The following is a 25,114-nucleotide window of genomic DNA, read 5'->3' as shown; positions in this document are numbered from 1 at the left end:
TTAAATTTGAAAATTTCAGGAATGTATTCTTTTTCTTATTTTGGGTTGTATCACTTGCTTTCATCTAAGTTTTAATCATGCAAGAATAACCATATATCCTGGTTTTCCAGACAGTTCTGATGTATGGCTACTGGCCCAACACAACAATTTATAGCCCCCTTTCCATTTCAAAGTGTACCACTTTATACACTTTAACCACGACCCTTTCTTACTGATGAACAATTACAAATTCTGCAAGCTGAAATTTGGACTCACTATTTATACATGGCTTAGCAATAACTGAGATGAAAAGCAAAAGTTACAACAAAAGTTATCAGAGAAAGACTAAATTGTGATGTATAACAGTTTATCTACGTTAAATGATTCAGGCTTTTACAGTGAGATAAATTAGAAATACGCAATTACATTTATAGAGCTCATTTCAATTGTATTATCCACCTTTTACTAAAAGTACAAATAAATATTTTATGTGTATTTTCTCCTCCAAGGGTTTCTATCTTCTATTGTTTTCATATGTATCCGTCAAATCCATAAATTACTTAGCATCTCCCGATTCTTTCTGTATGAAATAATCATTTGGGATTTTAAAAGTATTAAACTACCACAAAAGGATTGTTTGACATTGTCAGTTTGCTACTATATATATTAACAAAAAGCAAAGTTTAGAGCAATGTTTTTACAGTGTAACATTCTATGACATTTTCTATTTACTGAGCCTCACAGAGAAACCAAACCTAAATTCTTTTAAAAAAAAAATAAAGGACAATTGATGGATATGGCAATTCGTCCCACTGCAGTTTTAGGAAAATATTAGTTCATATGTAGTCATTCAACAATATCCCTTACTATACTCAAACTACTTAAATATTAAGTATGATCGCACAGGATAATTGGGAAATTAGAGTCCATTTTAGTTTTGTGTTAGAAGTAATGAAATTCATGAGTTCTTGCAAGGCGGCAGCCATACATGTGACACGTTATATGCATCTTAAAAATATATATATAATTCCTCAGCTATAGATGGTTTGCCTGTTATATCACTTCTACATGTAGGACTGTGATCACTTTGCATATCTCCTGCAAACTAACATAAATGAGAGTAGGGGGACCAAAATGTTTTAAAAACCATATCTATATTCATTTTTAAGCAACAATACCCATATTTTTTTCAAAAAAAAAAAGACATTATGTTACTGCCTTTAAAGTTCAAGTTCCATTATCTTAAGATATAAACACACCTGGATATGAGATTTTTAAAAACCACACATACACACAAGCTCTAGGTAGAGCTGTAATAAACAAATTCCTTTTATAAACACAACTTTAACTGAAAAGCCACAGTAGATGGAAAAAAAGAAGAAAGGATATTACTTGGTAAAATCCAGTGACATCTACAATAGTTTTACAGCACATTTAAGCATTCTACGGTTTTATATCTTTACCTGCCTTCCATTTCTTAGTTGCTCCTTTAAAAATTGCCAATTACGTCTACAGGTTGAACCTCAAACTTAGTCCTGATTTTGAGTGCCAGGAAAAGCAAAACAACACTCCAAATTTCTATCTTAATGTTATAACCTTACTTCAAAAATGGTTTTATTTAAACTACAATGCCCATCTAAATGGAAAAAAAAAGAAAAGAAAACCAAGCAGCAATATGTAATTATACATAATAGTTATTCATTATATGGGAAGTGTTTTTTAGGATGATATCTAGAATGCACTTGCTCTGTCTCTTCAAAAATTAAATCGACTAGACTGACACTATCAAAAGTAAGCATACTGTAATAAGGGGCACACACAATACTGCTAGCCTTAAAAGCAGTAAAGCAAAAGAAAATATACCAAACAGCACATGCATATCTTACAGAACTTCCACTGAACTATCAATGGCTTCTATGCAATGTGCTCTTTTCCATAACTGTATTAACTACCAAAAAAGGAAAGATGAGATTGAAATCAAAGGTACTGAACTGAATTGTCTGAAGCCAGTACTCCACATGTGGGGAAAAGTGCATTTAGTTCAGCAGCAATATAGCACAGTGTGAAGATATTGTGCTTAGACGCAGATATTCCAGAACTGAAAGATGTACAAGGCAAGTCAAGATATAAAACCATAGTACACTGTTAAATAACCTTGAAACATACATATATTGCAGTGTTCAAAGAAAAACATTCATTTCATTGTACAAGGCTAGGGAGAAATCCTTAAAGTTACCTATCGTAGTTTATGATATAATAAATACATATCTATATAGCATTGTATATACATATATAGAATGTGTGTTTATGTGTATCTTTGTCTTTTTTTTTGCCAAATTATTCTGTTAGTTTTTGTGGATCTGCAACTTTCAGGAATGAAAACTCCTTTACACTACAAGTTTCTGTTCCCCCAAACTTAAGAAAAGATATTTATACTAGAAAAGGTCTCAATACCCTCCCCGCAAACCCAAAGACTCACTTCAGATATTTTGCTTCACAATTGATCAGAGAAACATAATTAAAGGAATTCTAGAATTTCTGACTGTATCTTTTCACTTTGCCAGTTGTTTTAACAAGCAAATATCGTTTAATATTTAAATCAGCTGATGCAAATTCTTTAGCAGAGGATATAAACTCTAGATTTCACTGATCAAAACAGAGCAAATCAAAACCAAAAAAAAAAAAAATCCAGTGATTTACTCTGACTGTAAACAATATATAAAATTCAAATCTCAAATTTCAAAATAAGTTAAAGAAAAATTATACCTTCAGGGCCTATAATACTATAAAGATCTGACAATTGGTAAGGGGAAAATATATATGAAAAGTTGCAACAAAATTGTTTGCCCAGTATTTTTGCTAAGAGAAAGTATATCTAACTATACTACCTCTGGCCCTTAAATTTAATAACTTCATAATTTGTTGGCAAATGTTTTAAGCAAACTGGCATATCATATTACACAACAGAAAACATCCATCAAGTTCAGCAAAGAAAACTTATATAAGCCTTTTGTACAGAATTTAAAAAAATCTAAATGGCTATGATTCCTCTATTAGCAGAAACACATAACGCAGTCTTTATAAATCTGCCAAATATATCAATATCTACATAAATAGATACAGATATAGATATGAAACATTAACGGCAGTCTATTTTCGAACAGTGTGTGGGACCAGCAGATTTGTATCAGACCATGGCACGATATGGACCCTGCATCTTTAGGAACTGAATGATGAAAGAAGGACCCCCAGCAACAATCTGAGGTGGAAGATGGCTGAGTGGACAGTTCTCAATACTCATGATTGAAAGCTTGCTGCAAAGAGCCAGCTCAAAGGGAAGGCTATGCAGGTTGGGGTTGTCATTCAAATACAGCTCTTCTAGATTCTCCAGTGTACCTGTTTTAAAAAACAAAATTATTTTTTAAGAAAATTAATTACTATTTAAAAAGTTCAACTGGGCATGATCCTTATCCTGGGTATTATGCATACTGAACACACATTTCCTTTTACTCTCTTCTCTTAGTTTTAAAACTCTACAACTGTGGATCTCAAACGTTCCCGCATATTCACATAAACTGATGTCCAGATCACGCTCTATACTAATTAAATCAGAATCTCTTCCTTTATGGTTAGTTTTCAAGCTTGGAGTTTATTTGAAAAAACATATACTACAACTCCAGAGACTCTGTTTGGGATAGCTTGGCATTCATGTGTAGTTTTTCAAAATTCCAGAGGTAAGTTTATTATACAGTCAATGCCTATAATCACTTTCCTCTTGGAGAAAATGTGATAATCTCTCTCAGTAATAAATTTCTCATGTGAAAGGTTTTTATTACTTTGTATAAATCTTTCACTAAGAGAGTTATTACATATTTGACAGTAGGCCAAAAATCAATTTATGTAATCTTTTAAAATTTTTTCTTAGACTGTCTTAGGATACTCATACTTTCTAGGCAAATGTTTCTAGCAATTGCATGAGGCCAGATGGATAAACATACTAGAAATAAAAGTGTATAGCTGCCTTATTGTTTCCAATTTTTAAACTTCAAAATTTATAATTATTTGATAGTGGTATGTAGAAAATAAAAAAACAACAGTTACTAGGTAATGGATTTGTTCACATTTAAGATTTTATTTATTATTCAAAGCAACTCTATGAGAAGTTACTACTATCCTTATTTTACAGGTAGGAAACTTGAAGCTTAGGGAGTTTCTGTACCTTATCCAAGCCACAAAACCAATAAGCAGCAGAGCCAGATTTTGAATTGTCTATTTTACTCCAAAACCATTCTTAACCACTAATCTATAGTGCCTCTGAAACAGCATGGTATACAGATGGGAGAATATAATACATGGGATTACTAATTTTAGAATTACTATGTGACCTTAATCAATTAACTCTCTTTGTAAAATGAGGCAATTTACACTGCCTAAAATTTAAGGTGTTTACATTGATAGTATGAAATAATGGATATGAAAACACTTAGAAAATTCTAAAGTACTCTCAAATACTAATGTTAATCAAATATTAATATCAATCCTAAAACCTCACAAGGGAAGGTTCTTTTGGCATAGGACACTACTAATTTAATTCAAGCTTGTGTACTTTTTAAATTTGGAAGAAAAATAACTCTTCTAAATTGAGGTTAAATCTACTGAAATATAAGTATGCTAAAACACTGTCAAATATAATATTAACCCTAAAACCCCACGAGGAAACCTAATCAAAACCAACCAACCAACCAACCACTACTGGTGCTCTATAAAAAAATCTTGAGCCTGATGTAACCTGATTAAGATGAAAAAAATAGTAGATTTGTTATATTTATCTGAAATACTGCTTGAACACACAAAAGCAAATTATTACTACAAAGTCAAGTATCCAAAGGGTTCATACCAATTTCCTCAGGAAGATGAGTAAGTAGGTTCTCTCCAAGGCCTAGATGTGTAAGATTGGTAAGGTGACCAATGCCTCTCGGAAGAGTGGTTAATTGGTTGTTTGTCAAGACTAATTTCTAAAAGATTAACAAAATAAAAGACGGTTACATATATATTTCCTATAACTGATGTAAATTTTTAAAAACTACATCTAAACTACTAAACCAATAAAATAAACATAGAAATTAGATTGGATAATATAAGAATCACTAAATAAGCTTTTCTTTCAAAAAATATCATTTGTTAGGAAGACAAAAGCAGATAGGTTACATGAACATAAAATTCAGCCCTAATGCTATAACAGGAAAATCTATTTGGTCCAAGAATAACATGCAATTTGGAATGCATTACAAAAACTTTAATTATATACCTATAAAATCATCAGGATAATGTTTTACCTGTAAATCCTTAAGATAAGCAATTTCATTTGGCAAGGATTCTAATTTGTTCTCCTCTAAATCCAACTCTCTTAACTTCCTAAGGTTTCCAAGACCATGGGGAAGCTTCTTTAGAAGATTGTTTGATAATATCAGAACCTAAAGAGAAATTTTTGATAATGTTTGACAGCTCACAAAACAGAATTATGTATTATTGTGTGGCTTAAAATTTATTAAGCAATGCTAATTTCCTAAACAGTGAATGTTAAGGGTAATGTTTAATTATATAACAAAACATTAAACTTACTATTCTAAAAAAAAATCACCATAGTTATTGGAAACAAAATAGTTTAAGACAAAACTAATAAAAGCAAAAGGAAAGAATTTAATTTTAACTAAATTACAAAAAATATAAAATTATTAACTACTTGCACTAAGATTCATAGTTAATGGTATTTTGATACTGAATAGTTACAAATATGTATCTAATAGGAAACCAATTATTTATTCAAAACTCCTTACAAACCATCATTTAAGGGAGACAATTGACTTCTAAACTGCCCATATCAATCCACTACAGTTATTATTTGTAGAAAATTTATTACATTGCAAGGCATCCTGAAATATCCTGAAGAAGGAAAAAAAAAAGGTTGAAGAAGATAACAGTCCTTATTCTCAGAGAAGTTACAATGGGGGAGGGTTAGGTGGGGAAACAATACTGGGTACAGGGATAGTGAAAAGAGCACTAAATGAAAAGATCTATATAAAGTTCTGGCTAATTTTTTATGCCCACTTATTTCTCCCAAAGTTATACTACACATAATGAAGTAAACATATTCAGTAAGACCAAGAAATGATATCATTTATTGAGCTATCATTTACTGAGTTTACTACTATTTGCATTGTACTATACTAAATGAGAAATGTGCATTATTGCATTTAATCCTAACTAAAACTTTATGAGGAGAATACTATCATCCCCATTTCACAGCTGAGGAAACTGAAGCTTGGGCATGTTAAATCCATAAATAGAGAGAGTTCAAGTGGAACTGTACCCAGATCTGTTCGGCTTCAAAGCTCCTGCTGTTAACCACTACACCATACTATTTCACCTTACTAAATACAATAATAATAGAGAAATCAGATTTTTTTAAAACATGAATACAGAGGACATTTTTAGAAATGCTTATTTACTATTAGTAAACTTTTTCATCAAAGGGTGAAAATGTTAGTAACTTAGAGGCAGGAGAAATCATCCTTGACTGAGGAGGTGACAGGAAGATGGATCTTTAATTATGAGAAATAATTTTAAAAGAAAAATTTATGGGGATGAGAAGAGAGCATACTAGATATTGGGAACAATAAGACTAAAGGTACAGAGCTAGAAATATGCACACACTGCCAACAAAGAAAATAATCAACTTAGTAAATAAAAGAGGAGGTGGGTATTCAGGACAGAAAAGTAGGTCAGAATTACATGAAGGGTTCTGAATTCCCATCTGAGGACCCCATAATTATTTTAGAGGACAATGGTGCAACATTCTTAAACAGAGCTAAGAAAAAAATATGTTCTAAAGGATGCTAAGTTTTAGAGACCCTTTCTTTCAAAGATACTTTATAGCATTCAAACCTACCAACTTTTAGTGGGCAAGAGTAATTCAAAAGCATTGAGCCCAGATTAAGTCAACACTTCATCATCCTAATAGGGCTGCATGTTTAAGAGAGCACTAACATTTCTTTTCTTTTCTTTTTCTTAACTGATTAAATCTGGACTTTATCTATTTACTTATGGCCATGCTACATGGCATGTGGGATCTTAGTTCCAGACCAGGGATGGAACCCATGCCCCCTGCACTGGAAGCACACGGTTGTAACCACTGGACTGCCAGGGAAGTCCCGAGAGCACTAACATTTCTATTGGGTTGGCCAAAAGGTTCGTTCGGGTTTTTCCGTAACATCTTACAGAAAAACCCGAACGAACTTTTTGGCCAACCCCGGTAATTATGATCTTCACCCACTTAGAAATTGTTTAACTGGAAACTTCACAAGTGAGAAAACTGTGGAAGAGTCTAAGGAGTTCTAGATGCTCTTTTATACTCACCTCAAGAGAAACAAGACCAGACACATCCTCAGGGATCTTCGTGAGCTGATTTGTAGCTAAATTCAATTCTACCATACTGGTCCAAGTTCCAAAATCCAAGGGAAGTGATGTCAACTGATTGTCCTGACAAAGACAAAAAGAAGCATTCAAGGTAAAACCACAAAAACAAAGCACCATATGTACCTCCCTATAGAAAGAGATTTCTTAAACAGAAAAAGTCATTCCCTTTTTTGATGTCTAAATATATTGGGTGGGCCAAAAAGCACCTTTGGTTTTCTAAGTAAAAATAAAGGACACATTTTTTCATTTTCACCAAGAACTTTATTGAACAACGTATTCACCCTTTTGTTCCACTAAGTTCTGCCATTTTTCAGGCAACTTCATAATTCCATCTTCCCAAAACTTTTTATGTTTTTGAGCAAAGAACTGGTCCAGGTGCCTTTTACAGTCTTCCAGGGAATTGAAAATTTTCCCATTAAGAGAATTCTGTAAAGACCGAAATAAATGGAAACCCAAAGGTGCAATGTCTGGTGAATACAGCAGATTAATCAGAACTTCCCAGCCAAGCTGTAACAGCTTTTGCCTGGTCATCAAAGAAACACGCAGTCCTGCGTTATCCTGATGGAAGATTATGCGTTTTCTGTTGACTAATTCTAGACGCTTTTCGTCAGGTGCCGCCTTCAGTGGGTCTAACTGCGAGCAGTACTTGTTGGAATTAATCATTTGGTTTTCCAGAAGGAGCTCATAATAGAGGACTCCCTTCCAATCCCACCATATACACAACATCATCTTCTTTGGATGAAGACCAGCCTTTGGTGTGGTTGGTGGTGGTTCATTCTGTTTGCCCCATAATCTCTTCCATTCCACATTGTGGTACACTATCCACTTTTCATCGCCCATCACAATTTGTTTTAAAAAGGGAACATTTTCATTACGTTTCAGTAGAGAATCACATGTGGAAATATGGTCAAGAAGGTTTCTTCGCCTAACTTATGTGGAACCCAAACATCAAAGCGATTAACATAACCAAGCTGGTGTAAATTATTTTCAATGCTTGATTTGGATATTCTGAGTATGTCGGCTATCTCCCGCATAATATAATGTTCATTGTTCTCAATTATTGTTTCAATTTGATCGTTATCAACTTCAACTGGTCTACCTGACCGTGGAGCATCGTCCAGCGAGAAATCTCCAGCATGAAACTTCGCAAACCACTTTTGACACGTTCGATCAGTCACAGCACCTTCTCCATACACTGAACAAATCTTCTTTTTGCATTTCAGTTGCATTTTTACCTTTCTTGAAATAATAAAGCATAATATGCCAAAAATGTTGCTTTTTTCAATATTCTTCTTATTCTTCAATATTAAAATGGCTACACGAAAATTCACCAATTTTGGTAAGTCTTTTTTTAAATGCACAATGATATGACAGCTGTCACATACAATCTAACAAAATTGTTTTGAATGAAGTTAAAGACAACTAAGTGCTACTAGAGCCATCTTAAGGAAAAAACCGAACGAACCTTCTGGCCCACCCAATAGAAAGAAAAGAAAAGGAACAAAAACTCTAAGCCTCCAAAGTTTTTCAAACCGTAATTAGGTTTTTATTTTTAAGTCTAAACTAGAAGTTTGTTCCCTATGCGATTATCTGTGTTGGATATGGAAAAATACACTATACAGATGAACACTTGAGATTTCAAAGGTCCCAGTGATAAATATAATGTTTTCCTCACTTCACAGTAATGTATAGAAATCACTGAATAAAATCTGAATGTTCATGAGCACAATGGAAGAAGACATATCTAACTATAGCCCACAAGGAATCCAGATAAGCTCAGCAATTCTAGAGATGCTGAACAATAAAGTAGGAGAGGAAAAAAGTTGTAATAAGACAGCAAATTAAATCATTAAAACACTAAGTATTCATGATTTTACTTTAAAAATCCATACGAAAAGATGGTAAAAACATACTTATCATTATATAATAAAAACAAATGATGAAACACTGTGATTCTAATTTTATTTAAAAATTAGATATAGCTATACACAGAAAATAGAGTGAAATACATGCCAGTGATTCATTAGTTTTTTTTCTCCGCTTCCTCATATTCACTTATAAAACAACTCTTACCACACTGTTGTGTGGTCAGGGTATTTTGGTACTGAGATGGGACCATCAGTATTCCCTGTCCCAGTTGGGTATCAATGATATGTGCCAATTTATTAGCAGCAGTGGAATTTTAAAATTTTATGTCCTTTTTGTTCATCTGTATTTAAAATTTTTTCTGCAATGTACATTAATTACTGATCTCATTTTACACAAAATCATCCGTAAGAGAAATTCCAAGTAGCAAACATACATTTGAAAGCCAAGTTTTTCTTTTATTATAATATTTAAACTTATTACCTATTTAAACTTCTTATCTACCTATGCCCAAACCACTGATAGTTATTAGCACGATAAAGCATTTTCATTAAAAAAATTTACTACTGATGCTTATGTGAGGAGGAGAATGTCAGGCATCATTCTGACTTCTTTCAAGAAAATGTTTTGTTAACCATTTGTCTCGATTTTGAAGAAAAATTAATTTCAAAGCTCTATGCAATATTTTTTTATCATTTCACTGAAAACAGCAAGCTTTTCCAAGCTAACATATTACAATAACATAACATCCATAAAAATGTTTAACCAAATGGGACTTCCCTGGTGGCGCAGTGGTTAAGAATCCGCCTGCCAATGCAGTGGACAAGGGTTCGAGCCCTGGTCCGGGAAGATCCCACATGCCATGGAGCAACTAAGCCCATGTGCCACAACTACTGAGCCTGTGCTCTAGAGCCTGTGCACCACAACTACTGAAGCCTGTGTGCCTAGAGCCCGTGCTCCGCAACAAGAGAAGCCGCTGCAATAAGAAGCCTGTGCACAATATCAAAGAGTAGCCCCCGCTCGCCGCAACCAGAGAAAGTCCATGTGCAGCAACGAAGACCCAGTGCAGCCAAAAATAGATAAATGAATAAATTTATTTTAAAGAAAATGTTTAACCAAATGAATACCTGGACTGCTGTCTAAGCCTCGTATTACAAATTGAACATTCAGAACTAATGCCATTACCACTGGTAAACCTCATATAACCAGACTAGTTAACAGTATATTTTATTTGTTTAAGATTATAAGACTATTTTGAACTTCCACTGGTTCACTTACTATATACTTCCAAACAATTATAAAAGATACATATACTTATGAAGAAGTATACATAGAATTAAAAATTATACAACTAGACTGTAGTTTAAAGAACCACAATTATTCTGAAATGGTTCAAAGACAAAAGGATGTAGTATGATACAATATAAACAACACTATACCTGAAAGCAGGAAATCTACGCTTTCTGGATTCCTACCTCAGCCATGAATTACTTATGTGGCCAATTATTATTACCTGTGGGCCTAAAGTTTGTTCACTACAAATTAAATCACTGGACAAATCATTTTTCATTTCTTTCCTCCTTTTGCAATAAAATTCCTTTTTCTTATTACAAATGTGAAATTCATTCACTATAGAGAATACAGACAAGTAAAAAGAAACTAAAAATCACCCGTTAGGAAAAAATATTTGCAAATCATCTATCTGACAAGGGATTAATATCCAAAATATATAAAGAACTCATACAACTCAACAGCAAAAAAACCCCCAAACAATCCAATTAAAAAATGAGCACAGGGGCTTCCCTGGTGGCGCAGTGGTTGAGAGTCTGCCTGCCGATGCAGGGGACGCGGGTTCGTGCCCCGGTCTGGGAAGATCCCACATGCCGTGGAGTGGCTGGGCCCGTGAGCCATGGCTGCTGAACCTGCGCGTCTGGAGCCTGTGCTCCACAACGGGAGAGGCCACAACAGTGAGAGGCCCGCATACCGCAAAAAAAAAAAAATGAGCACAGGATCTGAATAGATATTTTTCCAAAGAAGACATACAGATGGCCAACAGATACATGAAAATGTACTCAATATCACTAATTATCAGGGAAATGCAAATCAAAACCATAATGAGATATCACTTCACTGCTGTCAGAATGGCTATTATCAAAAAGACAAGAAATAACAAGTGTTGGTGAGAATGTGGAGAAAAAGGAATCCTTCTGCACTGTTGGTGGGAATGTAAATCGGTGCAGTCCCAATGGAAAACAGTATGGAGGTTCCTCAAAAAATTAAAAAGAGAATTACCATATGATCCAGCATTTCTACTCCAATGTATTTACCCAAAGAAAACAAAAACACTAACTCAAAAAGAAATATACACCTTTATGTTCATTGCAACATTATTTACAACAGCCAAGATATGGAAACAACCTAAGTGTCCACCAATGAATCAATGGATAAAGAAGATGTGGTATATATATTCAATGGAATACTATCCAGTCATAAAAAAGTATAAAAACCTTGTTATTTGTGAGGACATGGATGGACTTTGAAGGCATTATGCTAAATGAAATAAGTCAGACAAAGAAAGAAAAATACCATATGATCTCACTTATATGTGGAATCCAAAAAAAACAAACAAGCAACAGCAATAACAAAAACCAAGCTCAGAGAGAAAAAGAACATATTGGTGGTTGCCAGAGGCAGGGGGGTAGAGGGTAGATGAAATGGATGAAGAGAGTCAAAAGTACAGCATGATGATTATAGTTAATAATATTGTATTGCATATTTGAAAGTTGATGAGAGAGTAAATCTTAAAAGTTCTCATTACAAGAAAAAAAAATTCTGTAACTATGTATGGTGATGGATTTTAACTAGACCTACTGCGGTGATCATTTAACAATATATACAAATACTGAATCATTATGTTGTACATCTGAAACTAATATAATGTTGGAGGTCAATTATACCTCAATAAAAAAGATTAAAAAAAAAGAGATCACCCATAAATAATTCTGATATTCAAAGATAAACATTATATTTTAGTAAACACTGGCTGTATGTATGCATATAAATCTACAGATATTTAATATATAATTGAACACATTAAAAACAGCTTTTAAAAACAATGTGTACAAAGAGAATCTTTACATGCTTAACTTTTTCCTACTTAATAAATTGAGAATATTTCAACTGCTATTTAATATTCTTCTACACTAGAGTATTATTTGTAATTGCTTCATATTATTTCACTGAAGATATAGTACTTTTAAGAAATGAAATCCCTATTAATTTCAATAAGTTGGTACCAGTTAAATGGAAAGCTCTGTAATAAATATCCCTACAACTATGCTTTATGGATATTCATGATTATTCAAACTGCTAAGGATATTGCATGGTTCTAAGCTATTTGTTGTCTAACACAAATTGTCCTGAAGTATCCTTATTATCAGTTTAGATTCTCATCAGCCAGAAACAAGTACCCATTCTGATAAACCATAAATATTAGAAGTACTAGTCATAGTAGTTATTTTCCCCTAATACAAATAGAGGCTTACCTTCATATTCAGCTTACTTAATACTTTTGCTCTGGAGAAAATTCCGAATGGGATTTTGTTGATTCGATTGTGTTCCATGTTGAGGGAATAGATGGTGGAAAACTGAGATGGACCACCTACTGGATATAACTGGAAGCAGTTTCTAGCTAAGGTCAAACTATTCAGTTTCACAAGACTTGATAAAAGACTCTGTAAAAAAAAAAAAAAAATGAAATAAACATAAGAATTAGAACTGTAACAAGACTTATTCTGTAGAGTACAGAGCAGCAGTCCCAAACAAATGCCTCAAAGGGCCTTGCAGGTAACAAATGACAGACCGGTTGGACCGGTTCTGTGATGCCTCATCTAGAGGAAAGTCACTCACTACTCAGCTCTAGCTAACTGTTGCCTTGCAGGAATGTGGAGCCAATGTAGTCAGATTTCCAGACTTTACAAAGAAACAGGAAATTCATTTATTTATATTAAATCTCTTGATTTTTATTCTTTGGCTTTAATTTATTTAGAACAGTCTACAGGGTAAAGAAAATATATCTGTGGGTAAGAGGTGTTTCATGAGTGGCTAGTTTTAGACCTCTATAAAAGCAGAAACATTGGTATCAGACAGTCCTGGGTCTGAGTCCTGACTCTGCCACCTGCTATGTGATCAATCCTATCCAGGTCTTAGTTAAGTACCTATCTCTAAATTATTACTAAGGTTAATATAATGCTTAGCACAGAGTAATGTGTCATTCAGTAATTTAAATGTTCCTTTTAGGAATATTAAATTCAGAAGATAATATACTTCCTCATATTATATATTGCTTTTCCATACAGTAAATTTCTGAGGGAATATACATCTACCAAACAAGTATTTACTTAGCATATAACCCCATATTCCCTCTTATTTCAGTCTCCCACCATGAAACCACAGTGCTAGGTGTTATAAAAGAGTCTCTGCCATTAAGAAGACTAAATCCCACTTAGAGAAATAAAGCACACAGATAGGAAAAAGAAAATAATATATAACTGTATATAATCAGTAATAAAGTATACAGAATAGGCTCTTGCTATTCAAAGTCTGGCTCAAGGAAGAGCAGCATCAGAATCCCCTGACAGCATGCTAGAAATAAGGACTCTTAGGCCCCACTCCTACAGAATCATAATATGAGTCTTAAGATTCCCAGGTAATCTGTATGCTCATTAATGTCTGAGAAACACTGGTACAGGCTATAAAGCAGTTTTATATCCTGGCCCTATCTTTTAGTAGCTTGTGACTTTGGGCAAGTTATTTCTCTGAACACTAGTTTTATTCATTTGTAAAATGATGATGCCTTATTTTATAGGCTATAATAGAGTTTTTTAAAAGAAATAAAAATATATAAACAGCTTTACAATACCTCGTATTATAATAAGTGCTCAAATTTTAAGTCACTTCTTTATTTAAATTCAAAGAAAAGAATAAATACTGGAATAACCAGAAAAGCAGGAAGAAGGCTGAGAGTCTGAGAGTGTGCCAGATCTTAAAGGATGAAAAAAAATTTCAAATACTCAGAGAAGCAGAAGAAAATACTCTGGATTGATGTAAAGGCCCAAGCAAGGAGAAAACAAACGTTGTGAGGTGTGTGTTTTAAATAATGTTCTAATTTTGGCTATCCACCATGAGGAAACTGAAGACTTAGTACCTGAAGTGTCAGCTGTGATTTGCAAGGCCCACTGAAGGAAAAAAATAACTATATAATTGAAGTTATAATTAGTGAAGTGAACTGAAACTTGTCCTTTATGATGAACATGAATAAGCTAGTCAACATTTATCAACTGCTATACACAGAAAAAAGAAAGAATAGAGAAAGAGAAAACTTTCATGGCAGTCAATTCAGGGAAAATGTCTACATCCTACTCCACTGTAAATAAAGGAGTTCTATTGAGTCTCATGGCAAAAATGTTATTTTTATTATTCTTAGAGCTGACTTACTTTATTGAATTGATATTCTTTTATGAAAAAATGTTAACACCTGAGGATATTTGAAAAGGGGCAACAAGAATGCAGCTCCCCAACCTTTCCATTCTTAGGTCATGCTATGAAGCTTTGGGGTTGCTTATCATTGCTTTAGAGTCAGGCACATCTGGGTTCCCATCTCACATCTTCTACTTACCAGCCTTGTGATCTTTGGTGAATTAATTAGATAATATATCTCTCACCATATTTCCAGAAAAAATATTTAAGCGTGACAAATTTGGCCAAAAACATGACTTTTCTTAAGTCTTATTTCCCTATTTGATGAGACTACCCCAATAACTAGTAGGATTATAGTGAAGATGTAAATGGAATAATACATGTAGAGCTCCTAGCCTTATGCCTTGAGTATATGTGCTTAAATTCATTAAGTTCTTTCTCCTTTTGTGTTTATGTCTACATTAAAACTAGTCCATTTTCAGACAGTCTTCAAATGGAAAAGTAGTCATTTTGCCAGCTCTGATTTCAGCAATATAATGCGCCCCCAGTGAAAACCACTTTCCTGATTTTTCTTGCCAGCTTGAACGTCTAAGTGCTGTTTAATGGATTTTATTATTTTTCTTATTGTGATTATAAATGCAGATAATTACACATTTGCATTAAGAATACACTACTTCCAAAGCACATAGACTACTTTTAAATAAAACAATGTTTTCCAATATTTGAACAAGGCCAATCAAGGATTTCCCCCATAGCTTCTCTATCTGAAAACAGGCCTGTTTAAATACACATATACCCTTTCTTCCACAGCCAGACTGAAGAGAGCTGTCTTCTTTATAATTCTCTTATCAAAAATAAATCCTAACTTATTTCAGTAACAAAATATTATATACTTAGCACGTGTCTTTATCCTAAGAGGTTTCCAATAACTATGTTTCCCTTCAGTAACAATAAGACTGGATATATAAATAAATATTAAAATTTCTCACTTGATGAAACTTGATATACACCCAGTCTTTATATTTAGGCATATTGACATTGTAAAAGCAGTCAGTCTTACTTAAGCTCACAAATCACATCCTAAAAAAATCCCAACAAGGTCTAATTAATATGCTAATTATTTCCCTTATTATGGATATGAATTACTGTTAAAAAGAGGATGACATTAAACAGTAGAACCTCACCCATTCTGATCACTGTAAATTACCAACATCACAGAAATTAAAAAATCCAAACAGTCTAGCTGTCAGGGCGATATCTACAATCTGTGGATTCTAATCCTTATCCCACTTAAACTACTACTAACAATAGTACTCTTTTGACACAGGTGATATACTGTCATAGTAGTTTTAGTGAACTGGTCCAGACTAGAAACTACAATCCTGGGAAACTCATTTTTGTACTCTGACCAAGTTTTTTCTGAAAACGCAAGCATCTAGATTAATAGGAACCGAATTAATAGGTGCTACTTTATTTCTGTATGCCTAAGAAACAAATTAATTAAATAAATTTATTTGATAAAATAATTGCTACAAACCTAGAGCCTCACCTACTCAAATTGTTCATTATAAATCAAAGCATATATCTGAAAAACATTCATCCAAAGCACCTTTATTCTTAATTCAAATACACACACACACACACACACACACACAGATGGGAAAATTAGTAATAATCTAAACATAATAGGCCTACTTATATAGTTTTAATTATTAGAGAAAAAAGACTTTGCAAAGTTCAATCAATAACTCCACAATTCCATTCTTTTGCTTGTTAGAATACTACAGTAAGATATTATGCTTGAATAACTACAAGCAAACTTACTAGTTGTTGGGTATGCTAAAACAGCAGGTAGCAAAAGAAGAAATGGCAAGAGTAAAAAATAATAAAGTTGAGAAAAACAATTTAAAAAAGAATATTGCATCTTGCCCAATTAATCTCTACGCAAAAGTGAAAATATTTTTCTAACAGAACCAACAAAACCCAAATTTAAAATAATGTGTTAAAAAAATAGCAGATTCTGGTGACTGGTATTGCTAAACAGGCTTTAATGTTATTGTATAAGCAGGGCAATAATTTGGGTCACAGGCATGTTGCAGCTCATATTAATCTGGATAATAAGTAGTGTATTCTATATAGTCATTCTTTTATCATCTTTCTACAATATCTTTTTTCTTTTATTACTGAACTGGGTGGGGTAGCTGAGTTTTAAAACCAGCTATACAACCTCTCCTCAATGGCTTTTATTGTCAAGTCCCAAATGACATGAGAAAGATTTACATGGTACTAAAGCGGAAAGTAGAACACTGATTTTCCACCTTCCTTTCTGTTCCTATAATCATATCTACTCTTTCTTTTTCGGAATTTTTATCTTAGTGGTGGGCTATATGTCCATAGCATACCCATTATTTAAGCAATTTCAATCATCATATTATTTACCCAGCTGTAAAGACTGACTAGTTTTCCCTTCATTATCTTACAGGCTTGTTTCAAGAGTTTACCGTAATCCACTTCTTACCTCTGGTAAAGTAGAAATGTTATTGTTCTCTAAATTTAATTCTTCAAGTGCACTGCATTTTGCCAATGATCTGGGTATTGCTGACAGTCTGTTATATCTCAGACCAAGACGACTTAAACTGGACAGGTTTCCTGTGAACACACAAAAAAAGGGAATTTCTTTTAATCCGATGAGCCTGTCACTGTCCCAGGCTATCAAGCAGTATTTATGAATTACTTTGAAGCGCTATTTCAGCAAGATCCTTAACTTTTTGTACCAAGAAACTGCACACTACACTCTATCAATTAGGATGAAACTGAAACCACTTTCGTGCCCTCTTAGAGAAATAATGAAATACACAGCTATAAGTCAATTTTTAAAATCAATTATTGGAAAGTATTGTCATACTTTAATAAAAAAATAACCTTTAGATAAGGCCTAATTGAATAACATCAAAGTAGTAAATATTTTAAATTTATAATAGTTAATCCCATTTGTATCTATGTGATGGTGATCCGATATAGAACAAGTGGCTATATATAAAAATGTACATGTAATTTTGAAGAAAAAATTTTCAAATTTCTAAAATGGTATTATTTAAAATGTAAGATGCACAACTATTTTGTGAGATCAGAAAGGTTCAATATTTTCCATGAATTTAAATATAAACATTCCAAAATTTCTCTAAAAAGTTGACCTGATGGTAAAAAAATTTCTCAAAGTAATTTTTTACAAACAAAAGTGAAAGTTATAGTCTCTCTTATTATCTAAACGTATCCAGCTTGAGCATATTAGCCACTATTGAATAACTAAAATAAGCAAAGCATAAAAACAGACATTTTCTACTTTTATTGCTAAGACCCATGGCAAGCTACATGTAAGCTACATGGATGAATATGATGATATCTGCTATCATAGAAGGTTTAAATCAAATTTAATTTCCCAAATATACATCAGAAAATAAGTTCATTTTGATAGCAAAAAAGATAAGAGTAATGAGAATTTAGTTCAATGTATTTCTTTGCCATGACTGGTTAATTTATTTTCTGATTCCACATTGCAATTGTTGCTATAACATTTTTAGTTGGGCTAGGTTAAAATGTTAAATGTAGCCTCTAGTTTTAAATTAAACAGTATTACCAGTATTAGAAATTATAGGCATACTTCATTTTACTGTACTTTGCTTTATTGTGCTTCACAGATACTGCAACTTTATGTATTGAAGGTCTGTGGCAACCGTGCATTGAACAAGTCTATTGGTGCCATTCTCCAACATCATTTGCTCACTTAATGTCTCTGTGTCCCATTTTAGTAATTCTTGCTATATTTCAAACTTTTCCATTATTATTATACTTGTTATGGTGATCTATGACCAGTGATCTTTGTTTTTGTTTTTGTTTTTGCGGTACGCAGGCCTCTCACTGCTGTGGCCTCTCCTATTGCGGAGCACAGGCTCCGGATGCGCAAGCCCAGCGGCCATGGCTCACGGGCCCAGCCGCTCCGTGGCATGTGGGATCCTCCTGGACCGGGGCACGAACCCGTGTCCCCTGCATCGGCAGGCGGACTTTCAACCACTGCGCCACCAGGGAAGCCTGACCAGTGGTCTTTGATGTTACTAGTATAATTGTTTTGGGTTGCCACAAACTGCACCCATTTAAGACGGTGAACTTAAATTGATAAATGCTGTGTGTATTCTGTCTGCTCCACTTACCAGCTGCTTCCCTGTCTCTCTCCCTCTCCCCTAAGATACAACAATATTGAAATTAGGCCAATAATAACCCTACAGTGACCTCTAACCAAGTGAAAGTTAGAGTCGCATGTCTTTCACTTTAAATAAAAAGCTAGAAATGATTAAGCTTAGTGAGAAAGGCATGTGGACAGCTAGGTTGAAAGCTAGGCCTCTTGCGCCAGTCAGCCAAGTTGCGAATGCAAAGGAAAAGTTCTTGAAGGAGATTAAAAGAGCTACTGTAGTGAACACGTGAATGATAGAAAAGGAAAACAGCCTTATTGCTGAAGTAAAGAATGTTTTAGTGGTCCAGATAGAAGATCAAACCAGCCACTACATTCCCTTAAGCCAAAGCCTAATTCAGAGCAAGGCCCTAACTCTGTTCAATTCTATGAAGGCTGAGAGAGGTGATAAAGCTGCAGAAGAAAAGTTAGAAGCTAACTGAGGTTGGTTCATGAGGTTTAAGAAAAGAGATGGCTCTCCATACATAAAAGTACATGGTGGGCTTCCCTGGTGGCGCAGTGGTTGAGGGTCCGCCTGCCGATGCAGGGGACGCAGGTTCGTGCCCCGGTCCGGGAAGATCCCACGTGCCACAGAGCGGCTGGGCCCATGAGCCATTGCCGCTAAGCCTGCGCATCCGGAGCCTGTGCTCCGCAACGGAAAAGGCCACAACAGTGACAGACCCACATACCGCAAAAAAAAAACAAACAAAAAAAAGTACAAGGTGAACCAGCAAGTGCTAATGTAGAAGCTGTAGCAAGTCATCCAGAAGATGCAGCTAAGATAATTAATGAAGGCGGCTACACTAAACAAGGTTTTCAATGTAGACAAAACAGCCTTATACTGAAGATGCCATTTAGAACTTTCACAGCTATAGAGGAGAAGTCAATGCTTAGCTTCAAAGCTTCAGACAGGCTGACTCTCTAGACTTCTAGAATTAGAAGTGGAGCCTGAAGATGTGACTGAATTGCTGCAATCTTATGATAAGACTTTTAACAGATGAGGCACTGCTTCTTATAGATGAACAAAGAAAGTGGTTTCTGGAGGTGGAACCTACTCTACTGGTAAAGATGCTGTGAAGACTGTTGAAATGACAACGAAGTATTTAGAATATTACATAAGCTTTCATTGATAAAGCAGCGGCAGGGGTTTGAGAGAACTGACTCCAATTTTGAAAGAAGCTCTATTGTGGGTAAAATGGTATTACATACCATTACATGCTGCATGAAAGGAAAAGTCAGTCAATGCAGCAAACTTTATGTGGTTTGATTTAAGAAACTGCCACATCCACCCAAGTTTCAGCAGCCACCACCCTGATCAGTCAGCAGCCATGAGGACCAAGGCAAGACCCTTAAGGCTCAGATTATGGTTAGTACTTTTTATCAATAAACTATTTTAAATTAAGATTTGTACATTTTTTAGACATAATGCTATTGCACACTTAATAGACTACAGTACTGTATGAACATAACTTTTATATACACTGGGAAACAAAAAAATTGTGTGATGCTTTATTGTGATATTCGCTTTGTTGTGCTGGTCTGAGATGGAATCTGTAATGTCTCCAAGGTATGCCTGTATAGAAGTGGATGCCTGTGTCACACTTAACTTTTTGGAGATAAATATTTTTATGCCTTTCAACTTTCAGCCACTTTCTGATGTTTGTCCATTTCTTTCTTTTTGCTTTGACCACTTTTCAAAAAGTTGTTGTACGAATAATTTTCTTTCTTAGATATGTCTAACATTACTTCAATATTTACAGAAAATATATATTAGCCTATAGAATAAGTTAAGCCTTAAAACCTAGGAGGGTAGTCACCATGCCTCATATTCCTTATCCTGTTATACTCATTTGCATCCTGCCCTTTTGCTGAAAAAAACAGTGATCAAGGTTCTAAGAAATGACTAAATGGAGCTAATTTTTACCCTTTACATTTTCAAGAGTTAGTATTGCTATCAAAAATACTCTGGGGAGGGCTTCCCTGGTGGCGCAGTGGTTGAGAGTCTGCCTGCCGATGCAGGGGATGCGGGTTCGTGCCCCGGTCCGGGAAAATCCCACATGCAGTGGAGCAGCTGGGCCCGTGAGCCATGGCCGCTGAGCCTGCGCGTCCGGAGCCTGTGCCCCACAACGGGAGAGGCCACAACAGTGAGAGGCCCACGTACAGAAAAAAAAAAAAAAAAAAAATACTCTGGGGACTTCCCTGGTGGTCCAGTGGTTAAGACTCTGTGCTCCCAGTGCAGGGGGTCCATGTTCGATCCCTGGCCAGGGAACTAGATCCTGCATGCCACAACTAAAGATCCCACATGCCACAACTAAAGATCCCACATGCCTCAACGAAGACCCGGTGCAGCCAAATAAATATTTTAAAAAAATACTATGATAATTCTATACCATAAGTCTAGCCAACTATAATGTGAAAAAAACCTTAGCAACCATTTCAATTCCTGCAATTAGAACTATTATAGAGGTATGCTATGCTCATTTATATTACTTTCTTATAACAGTGCTTGGAAACTAGGCCGAGAGTTTGCTATTTATGATTAATTAAGATTCCAACAGGCAGAAAACTGAATTAAAAAGCAACAATAAAAACTACCACTTAGGGCTTCCTTGGTGGCGCAGTGGTTGAGAATCTGCCTGCTACTGCAGGGGACACGGGTTCGAGCCCTGGTCTGGGAAGATCCCACATGCCGCGGAGCAAATGTGCCCGTGAGCCACAACTACTGAGCCTGCGCGTCTGGAGCCTGTGCTCCGCAACAAGAGAGGCCGCGATAGTGAGGCCCGCGCACCGCGATGAAGAGTGGCCCCCGCTTGCCACAACTAGAGACAGCCCTCGCACAGAAACGAAGACCCAACACAGCCAGAAAAATAAATAAATAAACAAATGTGGGTTTTAAAAAAAAAAAAACTACCACTTAGCAAAGACAAGTTAAATTTGCCTTTAAATTGTTTTCTAAATTAACTAAGGATGCTTCACTAGTATCTTTCTGATGACACTCCAGTGAGATGTGTCAATTTTGGAAGGGGAGAAAAAACAAACAAGCAGAGGGCTGGGTCACTTTTCAAAGCTCCAGAGAATTTAGAGATCAGAAATAAGGGCAAGAATAATATTTACTATTGTTGTCACTGCACTGTGACATTGAATTTGATACAAATGTTACTTAGAAGTTGGGATGGCAAAAAATAATCTGCTTTATGATGAAGTATGTTAATTATAGTCATATTTCTAATAGCAAAAAATGGAGACAACCTATATGTTCAAGAATAGATGAATAATTATTTAAATTGAAGGTACCACAGTGTAATAGAAAAAACGAAGGATATTATATTATCTATGTGACCCTGGGCAACTTATTTAACAACAGTCTATCTCCTCACTCATAAAGTGGGGATAATGCCACCTATCCGACAGGGTCACTCTAAGGATTAAATACAATGTGTGTAAGATACTTAGCACAATGACTGATACCTAACAGATCTTCAGAACATGATTTTATTCTATGGTATTTCTATATTCTGTTACAGTCTGTACTTATTAAAATTATGTTACAAAAATCTTTAAGATGTGAAAGACTAAGTTACGATATTAAATGAAAAAAGCCAGATAACAAAATCACATGCTTTTTATTACCTCAACATTGTAAAAAACACATGCATGCAAAAACAGTGGGGAAAAACACATCAAAACTAACAGTTAGGGCTTCCCTGGTGGCGCAGTGGTTGAGAGTCTGCCTGCCGATGCAGGGAACACGGGTTCGTGCCCCGGTCCAGGAAGATCCCACATGCCGCAGAGCGGCTACGCCCGTGAGCCATAGCCGCTGAGCCTGCGCGTCCGGAGCCTGTGCTCCACAACGGGAGAGGCCACAGCAATGAGAGGCCCACGTACCACAAAAAAAAAAAAAACCAACCAAAAAAACCCTAACAGTTATCTCTGCATGATAGAATTATGGAAGATTAAATTTTTTTCTGTCAACTTGTCTATAATTTCCCTAATTTTCTATAATTTTGTAATTTTAAAACACCCTTTTGATAAAGAAAAAGTCTATAATTCTAAAGTCATTTTACTTTTAAAAACTGTGATATCTTTATACCAGCCTTTTATTCAATGAATATTTTACATTTTGGAGAAGTTTTATACTAATGTAGACCAAGATGTTCGGACATTTTACATTGTGAGGCTCGTTTTCTCCATACAGTGAGGATATGAGCTAAGCTGTGGAAAAACAGAGCACGGTAGTTTGAAGTTTTAGATAGCCATTCTGATAAAAAAGACAGGAGATAAGAAAGATACCCAAGAAGTAGCAGTAAGAGCCAACTGAGAGTACTCAGCACAGACTTTAGCATAAGATATGCAAAGTGAATTAATGGCAGAGCTAGAATCAAAGTCAGTTGGCTCCTTATCAAGTAATCATTTTTTGTGAATTTCATCGACTCTGCTCCAGTGAGCTTGTTTCCTCCTAACACAGAAGCATGATATGTTCATTCTTGCCTCCACGCTGTTTGACTGTCCTTGTTGTGCTCATGGAATGCATTTCTATTCCATACTGAGTCCAGCATATTTGTTCATGAAGCTTTCTCTGGCCATTCTATGAAGACCTTATTGATTTCCCTATAAACTGGACTCATAGCCACACATTGTTTTCATCATACGTTGGCATTTACTTATATTTGGTCTTATGTTGTTAGTTGTTTCATGGATTAGTTACCTCCCCCAAAAGACTGAAAATCCTTTAAGTAAGGGAGGTTGCTATGTACTTCTGTCTCCACACAGAATTCAGTGCTAAGCACACAGCAGGCACTCATTCATACTTTCTTAATAATTATAGAAGCTAAAATATTTCACTTTGTCCTCCTTTCCATTAGGAACAAGATGCAAAAACTTAAAATTATATGAAAGGTTCATAAAAAGATTTTTTCTTTGACCCATTCTCATCTTATAAAATAGCCTATGAAACACAGATGTTAACTGGACATGGTTTTAAAATACATATCAGATTTGTCTGGTCTGAGTACAAATTAGTTCTTTTACAAATATCTGCAATAATTTTTTCTGAGACACCCAATGTCTACGCAGCCCATTTTTAGATATCGGAGAACGAACTAATCATTTCCAACTCTTTGCACTCCTCCCATCCCACCAAATCATTTTTTAATTACAAAATATATACGTGCAACTTACTCTCTTCCCCAGAGAACCATGGTTTGTAGTCTAATATGTACCTATTGAGACCTTTCTGTAAGCATTTACTTACACATATACAAATACAGGATTTTTTTTTAATGTTTCCGTGTTTATTTTTACATAAATGGGATCATTTTACGTACTTTTCCCCCTATATAACAGGTCACAGAAATATTTTCTGGTGAGTAAATTCAGATATACTTAATTTTATTTAACCATTGTATTCTACGATGTGCACCATTATCTAAACATTCCCCAATTGACAGCATTTGTTTCTAATTTTTAAAAAGGAATTCTATAATGAACATTCTAATACATATCTGTGCGTACATGTGAAAATATTTCTGATGTATCAAAAGATATAGATTTTTTTTTTTTTTTTTGCGGTACGCGGGCCTCTCACTGTTGTGGCCTCTCCCGTTGCGGAGCACAGGCTCCGGATGCGCAGGCTTGGTGGCCATGGCTCACGGGCCCAGCCGCTCCGCGGCATGTGGTATTCTCCCAGACCAGGGCACGAACCCGCGTCCCCTGCATCGGCAGGTGGACTCTCAACCACTGCGCCACCAGGGGAGCCCCGATATAGATATTTTAAATCTTGATAAGACAGTGCCACTAGGCTATATCGATTTCATTCCCACCAAAATTGAAGGACAGCGGCCATTTACTCATATCCTTTCAAAATGGGGAGGGAGGGAAGGTATCAATATTTTATCCCTTGTCTATCCCGTGCCCACGGCCACTATAGCTACAAGGCTGGTAAAGGTGGAAATTTTCTTGCAAGCAGTGATAATGTCTGACTACAAAGAATGTCAAAATCTTCTGATAAAATTTTAATTTGCTATACAAAGTTGAAGATAAAAGAGGCTCAATCTTAAAAAAGAACTGGAAGTAAAGAAGCTCATCCCTTTC

General features: G+C 35.1%; 1 protein-coding gene across 9 annotated transcripts in view; it reads right to left on the bottom strand.

Moving 5' to 3' along the window:
* Nucleotides 1-1,280: 1,280 nt before the first annotated feature.
* SHOC2 (SHOC2 leucine rich repeat scaffold protein) overlaps nt 1,281-25,114 on the bottom strand; it is a 113,626-nt gene continuing 89,792 nt past the window's right edge. For all 9 annotated transcript variants that reach the window (XM_060126831.1, XM_060126828.1, XM_060126827.1 and 6 more), the window contains 6 exons: nt 17,318-17,448; nt 12,867-13,055; nt 7,396-7,518; nt 5,316-5,453; nt 4,877-4,994; nt 1,281-3,375 (listed from right to left, as the gene is read on the bottom strand). In XM_060126831.1, the coding sequence (XP_059982814.1) occupies nt 3,167-3,375; nt 4,877-4,994; nt 5,316-5,453; nt 7,396-7,518; nt 12,867-13,055; nt 17,318-17,448 (908 nt within the window). In that variant the 3' untranslated portion in view covers nt 1,281-3,166. The remainder of the gene's footprint in view (nt 3,376-4,876; nt 4,995-5,315; nt 5,454-7,395; nt 7,519-12,866; nt 13,056-17,317; nt 17,449-25,114) is intronic.

Source organism: Lagenorhynchus albirostris, chromosome 16, assembly GCF_949774975.1.
Source record: "Lagenorhynchus albirostris chromosome 16, mLagAlb1.1, whole genome shotgun sequence".
Lineage (NCBI taxonomy): Eukaryota > Metazoa > Chordata > Mammalia > Artiodactyla > Delphinidae > Lagenorhynchus > Lagenorhynchus albirostris.
This window is presented reverse-complemented; position numbering and strand designations above follow the sequence as displayed.